At 35.7% G+C, this 7,262-nt stretch overlaps 1 protein-coding gene and 1 non-coding gene across 2 annotated transcripts; both read left to right on the top strand.

The window, feature by feature from the left end:
- TRNAG-GCC (transfer RNA glycine (anticodon GCC)) lies at positions 1-71 on the top strand. The gene has a single exon. It is a non-coding gene; the product is annotated as a tRNA-Gly (tRNA).
- Positions 72-570: 499 nt separating this feature from the next.
- On the top strand, positions 571-1,720 carry LOC105971137 (senescence-specific cysteine protease SAG39). The gene is made up of 2 exons (XM_012995981.2): positions 571-1,012; positions 1,131-1,720. The coding sequence occupies exons 1-2, from the start codon at positions 571-573 to the stop codon at positions 1,718-1,720; spliced, it is 1,032 nt and encodes a 343-aa protein (XP_012851435.1).
- The last annotated feature ends 5,542 nt before the right edge of the window (positions 1,721-7,262 follow it).

Raw genomic sequence — 7,262 nt, 5'->3', positions numbered from 1 at the left:
GCATCAGTGGTCTAGTGGTAGAATAGTACCCTGCCACGGTACAGACCCGGGTTTGATTCCCGGCTGATGCAAATATTGCGTTTTGTCTAGAAATTTTTCTCTTTTTGCCTAGAAATAAAATAACTATTTATTATTAATATGTAAATGTAAAAGCACTTACGTTCAGCCATCTAAATTGGGTTTTGGGATGTACGGATTTCCAAGAAATGGCAAAATATAATGGGTTTTCAAAGATTCATACAAGAATATTATAATGGATAGGACAAACAAGGGTATCATATGCAATACTTTTAATTTAACTTGTAATGATCTGAAACACTTGACTAAACTCCAAAACATTAATGATAAAATATGAAATTCATTCAAAATGGAGCAGCCTCTACGCAACTTTTTGATTTTCGTTGTCATCTTTAACTTGCCGTATTTTCTAAGGAGAAGAATTAACTGAATCATGAGTTGTGTAACTATAAGTATCTCATTTCTTATACAAGGATTCACACAGCAATACTTTCTCATCGTAAATATTCCAATACATTTTATAAATTACCATATCCAGCTAGAAAAAGGAAAATGGTCTCGATCACACCGAATTGGAGGTTTATTTTAGCTGCAGTATTAGTATTGCAAATATGGGCTTCTCAAGCCACTGCCCGCACACTGCCCGACACATCAATGGTTGAAAGACACGAGCAATGGATGGTTCAATATGGCCGTACTTACAAAAATGATGCAGAGAAAGCCAACAGATTCAATATTTTCAAGGACAATGTGGAGTACATTCAGTCCGTCAATGAAGCTGAAACTCGGACTTACAAACTCGCCATCAACAAATTTGCTGATTTAAAACATGAAGAATTTCAAGCATCTCGAAATGGATACAAAATGAGATCTCAATCAAAATCATCATCTAAAGTTTTATCGTTCAGGTACGCAAATGTCAGTGGAGTTCCACCAAGCATGGACTGGACAAAGAAGGGAGCTGTAACTCCTGTTAAAGACCAGGGGCAATGTGGTAATTAAGTCAAAATAAGCCATATCTACATCTAATATTTACTTCTTCTTTTTTTCTTTTTTTTTTGAGAAATTGTAGCATTACAGAGACTAATTATCATCAACTAAAAAAAATACAGGATGTTGCTGGGCTTTTTCAGCTGTTGCAGCCACAGAAGGAATAAACCAACTCACAACGGGGAATCTGGTTTCATTATCCGAACAAGAACTTGTGGATTGTGACACAAGCGAAGATCAGGGTTGCAACGGTGGTCTAATGGACAATGCATTCGAGTTCATTATAAGTAATAATGGACTCACAACTGAATCCAATTACCCGTACGAAGGAGTAGATGGAACATGCAACTCTAAGAAGGAATCTTCTCATGCGGCCAGGATTACAGGGTACGAGGATGTTCCTTCAAACAGTGAGTCAGCACTGCTCAAGGCTGTGGCTAACCAACCAATATCTGTTGCAATTGATGCTAGTGGACCTGATATTCAGTTCTACTCTACTGGAGTATTTACTGGACAATGTGGAACTGAACTTGACCATGGTGTGACTGCGGTTGGTTATGGAGCAACTAATGATGGAACGAAGTATTGGTTGGTTAAAAACTCGTGGGGAACTAGTTGGGGTGAAAATGGATATATTAGAATGCAAAGGGATATCCATGCTGCTGAAGGTCTTTGTGGCATTGCCATGCAAGCTTCCTATCCTACTGCCTAAAATGTGTAAAAACTTAAGATGGTCATATAAAAATATCCCAAGCAATAGTGTTTAATTTTTATATTATGTGAATATATGTGTAAATGAATTTGCTGCGAGAATTTTATGTAAAAAGCTTGAAATCAAACAAATTTCCAATTTCACCACTTTCACAACCTCATAACGTGTATTAGTACAAACACACACTTCGTTTTATTAACTGGGGCAATTAGCCGAATATATATACATAGCAGTTACTACATAAACGCAATTCAATTTTTTTTTACGTAAAATCTATAATAGCAACTTGATAAGTCCTATACCTACTGGAAATCAAATAAATCAAGGATGCACGTTATCTTTTCGATATATTCAACGATTATTTCTAACATGCCTCCACAAGATAGTGGATCCATTTGAGAAACAAATCTGTTTTCGAAGTTGTTCATGATATTGCCTGGATAATGCTTTGGTATGTAGGTCAGCCAAACTAGTCTTGAGAAGGAACATGCTAGACTCAAAGCTTACCAGAAGAAACTTAGTCTCGCACAAAATGGTAGTTAAATGTGATTCATTTGCGAGTGAAACACATGATTGGAGCATAGCTTTGTTGCCACCATGTTGTCATAGTGGATAGTAGGGGGAGTTGTGATGGGGTCGCACCACGTTCTTGACAAAAAGAGAGTATCAATGAGAGCTCTACTGTAGTAGAAGCAACCAATTGATACTCCGCCGGGCTACCGATTATCTTAGATGACCAGGAGATGAGGTTTCCACCTAAGTACATAAGATATGCTGAAGTGGTTCCAGCCCAGACAGCTTTGGTGAATGCATGAAGAGAGAGAGAGGTTGCTTTCGTTTCAAATGAAGCCCATTGTAAATGCAATGCATGTTTTAGGTGTTGTAGAAGACATTTTGTTGTTGTCCAATGTCTTTGAGAAGGTGATTACATGAATTGAGCAAGATTATTCTCAGTAAATGAGATATCCGGTTTTCTAAGGACTAGCAAGCCCCACGTGTGTTGCACGTGATTATATATCATTTTACTTAACATATAACTTATGATTAATTAATAAAAGTTACATATTAGATTTTACAAAAAAAAAAAAAAAAAAAACTTTAAATAGAATCAAATAGGTACAAAACTTTATGTTCTACTTATATATCAAAATGTATGATGAAATAAAATTATTCTAAAATTGAAATCAATAATAATAAAAAACCAAAAGAAAATAACTAAAATAAACTGTATATTAATTTATGCATGGAAAATGCTCACATTAAAATTTCTCTTATTTTATTGTGATAGTTGACAATATTCATTATCTTGAATTTCTCTACATAAATATTGTTTGAAACAATTAAGTCTTTTTTTTTTTTTTTTTGTTACTCGTATATTATGATCACTCTGGTCAAATTTACCAACAACTTCCTTAGAAAATTTACTACAACAGGGCCATAATGTTTGGTAACTACAACTAGATTGCTTCTAATTTGAAAAATATGCACATCTCCCTCGAATTTGGATAGTAACTAAAACTTTACTCATTTCATCATTTACATTTTCAAAATTATGTTTTTACCCTGGCCAAACCTTGAATAAACTATATTGACCTCCATTTTGTCTATTATATGTATACATCCTTATATTTACTTTCTTTCTTTGACCTCAAAATTTAAAATAGTTTTGATCATCCACGTCTATTACTTCAATTTTTCTTTATTTTTTATATGCTTAATTGGGCCAACCCAGTAAGCTTACAATTTCTCTATCCACTGGTAGACACGGCCACGGGCCAGTTTTGGGCCCGGAACCGGCCCGAACCGGCCCGTTGACGGCCCAAACCGGCCCGTTGACCGAGTGAACCGGCTCGGACCCGTGGACCGGCCCGTCCTACCCAGGACGGGCCCGGTTCTGAAAAATGGTGAACCGTGAACCGCCAGGCCGGCCCGGCGGTTCACCCGGATTTAAAAAAAAAAAAAAAAAAAAAAAAATTCAAAAAAATTCAAAAAAAAAAAGCAAATAACGGCTAGTGAACCGGCCCGAACCGGCCCGGGTGAACCGGCTGTTATTTACTTTTTTTTGAATTTTTTTCCCCCCCCAATTTTTCCTATAAATACCCTCACACCCCAACCCAATTTTTTTTCCCACCCCAATTTTTTTTCCTTTTCCTTTTTCTATTTAAAAGTATTTCTTTTAATTTACTTATTCATAAAATATTTCAAAAAATCATATTAAATTCGAAATCTTTAAAATTTTGAATTTAAAATTAAGTTCAAGTCTTTTCATTTATTTCCTTTTCCTTTTTCTATTTAAAAGTACTTCTTTTAATTTACTTATTCATAAAATATTTCAAAAAAAAAAAATTCAAAATTTCCGGGCCGACCCGGAACCGGCCCAGATAGGCCCGGAACTGGCCCGAACCGGCGGGCCGACCCGGCCCGCTGAACCGCCCATACTACGGGCCGGTTCCGGTTCCGGAAAATGTGAACCGTGAACCGGTTTGAACCGGCCCGGAACCGGCCCGAACCGGCCCGTGGTCGTGTCTATCTACTGGGCCACGAGCCCGATTTAGAAGAACAACATTACGAAAGTTCAATCACCTTCGAATAAGGTTTGGGCCCAACAAATTAACCTCAACCCAATCGACAAGCCTAAATAACGATTTAACTCATTACTTGAAAATGTGAAGGTTACAAGCCAACTTGAGACGAAGGTAAATAAACAAGTAGGGAACGAATCGCTCGTAATAACTAAACTTGTATTAAGTAGATGATGTAGGTGTTTCGTCCAATTAATGTAGAGAGGTGAGGGGATGCATCATCCTTAATGTATGATAGACCCCCAGTTTAGGATGATGCGATCACTAACAATCATAACAAGAAAAAGTCTTTTTAACAATACGGGATCAAGTTGTCTAACCATTTCGACCACGTACATGCGCACGTGGTGGACCAACATGTTGTTAAAAGTGACGAGATAATAACAACGTGTGATGCAAGTGGTGAAAGGCATTTCAACAGCATGCACCTTATGTTGCGATATAGCATTACAACATTCGTACGCATGTTGTGTCTTGTATTACCACCACACACCGGTGCATCTTGTGATAGAGTTTTAACAACATTATATGCATGTTGTAGTTTTTACTTATTTTCACACACAAAAAATATTTAAAATACAAATATTATAAATAATAATTATCCATAGAAAATAGAAAAAATATCATTTCTTAAAATAATTATTCATTATAATAAATTCTCCATTATTTTCAACAGTAATAAACTCATCTATACTAGTGTCAAGCCTTCTACAACTGAAAATAAAAAGATCAAAGAATAAGAAAACCAACGTTCATTTTGTTTGATTAAGAGCTCTTGTAGAGGACATTGATGTCAACCTCTCTATCTACCACCTGACATCAATGCCAACCTTCCTGTCATGAATAAAAACTTAGGATGTTTTGCTCACTCGTTCAACACCCTTGTACTATAAGAAAAAAAATGAAAATTATTAATAAGAGGAATTCACAAACAAGAGGGAGACAGAGACAAAGAGAAGTTCTTATCTTTTGTTGTTACCTAGCTGCAACACTTGGATCATAAGCCATGATGTAAAAGATGGTCTCTTTTTTTACATTTGGTATACAATTTCAGAAATAAATGATTATAATCTTTTTAGATTGGTGAGCAAGATTATGTTTGATGAAGACCAAAAGTTTATGTACTAATTCTTACCACACTGCTATAATTGAAGTAGTAATTTCCGAATTCGGCATCAACTCTTCTAATAAAATCAGAATCTCGAAAGTCAAATACTATAGACTGATTAAAGTACGGAACTGTTGACTATGAGAAAAAAAATCTACTAAAAGGAACATAACAATAGTCAAAGCAAAACCCAATTAGCAGATTTGATACCAACCTCTCTTCCGTGAATAAAATAAAGGGGCATTAAGATATAAGTCCCTAGTGACAAAACTTATTAGAACTAAATGACAAGCTTAATTAAACATTTGCTACACATCCTTTATAAAATTCGTTCCAAAAATACCCTTCAATACACAAATTCGAATTCTGCATTAATTAAAATTCAACTGCATTTATCATCTTTTTAATTTGTAAAACAAGTAAATTTTTTTTCTATGTAATATTGAAAATTACAAAAAAAAAATATGTTTTTCATTTTTTTTAATTTAATTTACGTATTTTGTTATATTTTTTTTATTTTATCTGCTGTTAATACTGTAGTAGCCTATGATATACTATGATGTACTATGATATACTGGTGTACTATGATATACTGGTATACTATGATATACTACAGCGTACTATGGTTTACTACGGCGTACCATTGCAAACCCGAGCAGCAAAACAAACTCTCACCTGCCGCCAAAACCCTAGAAGCAAACAACTTGCAGCCGCCGTCAACTCCTATCGACAAAATCCTAGCCGTCAACAAAAATCCTAACGCGTTAAAAAATCCTAGATTAATGCAACCACCTTCCACCATCGATCTAATCTCAACCACCGTCTCCACCATAATAATCACCTCTGTGAACACGACCACCATCGTCATTGTCACCTCCGTTGTCCCCTTCTACGCCCACCCCCTTTGCCGCATCACCGCCGAGGTCTCCTAGAACCTCAAAATTTTTAGATCTCCGCATCTCCCCTTCAGCCTTATCTACTCCTCCGTGGCAGATCTGGATTGGGTCCTCAAATTTCGACGGCACCAAAATCCTCAGATTGCAAATATATGAGAGGAGTCGAGAAAGAGTTGAAACCCAGATCTCCACATCTCCCTCTTCAGCCTTCTCTACTCCTCCGTGACAGATCTTGTTGGGTCCTCAAATTTCGACGGCACCGAAATCTTTAGTTTGCAAAAATAAGAGAGAAGTAGAGAAAGGATTGAAACGGTTGAAAAGACGAGACACACGATTGCGGTGGGGGTGGCTGGGAAAAAGAAAAGAGGGGAGAGAGATTAATGAGAGAAAAACCTAATTTATTATTATTTATATTAAGGGTATTTTTGGGTTAAACAAAAATAAAAGGGTGTGGGTCAAATTTTATTTTGAATTAAGGATTTAGTTAATATATTTCATTTGAGGTTGTCATCCACTTCAAATTAGGTTTATGTTGAGGGACTCTTAGCATATTAACCCTAAAATAAATTATTACCAAAATTTGTTAGTTTGCTAGTTTATGCTTGTCAAGTCCTCCGACCTCAAGGGATTGATTACAGAGGCTTGATCCTAGGATATTCCTGAAATAAAATAAAAAATATTTTCTTTAGTAAGTCATCATAGTGTAGCAAAAGTGGTTTACGGAATCTTTTCTAAAACCATATATTCACTATCCACAAAAGGAAGAGATATTTCATAGATTGATACTTACTACAATTTTAAGAAGAAAAAAAATCCTCCAAGTTAGGGTTCTTAGAAAATTAAAATTAACAATTGGGAGAGGGGAAGATAAAATTACCATGTTATTTTTCTTTCGAAGGGAAGATGAAGTCCCTTATCTTCAATTGAAAATCTTTTGTCATAGAAAAAAGAGGGAA

Source organism: Erythranthe guttata, chromosome 11, assembly GCF_056151865.1.
Source record: "Erythranthe guttata isolate IM_541 chromosome 11, IM_541, whole genome shotgun sequence".
NCBI lineage: Eukaryota > Viridiplantae > Streptophyta > Magnoliopsida > Lamiales > Phrymaceae > Erythranthe > Erythranthe guttata.
This window is presented reverse-complemented; position numbering and strand designations above follow the sequence as displayed.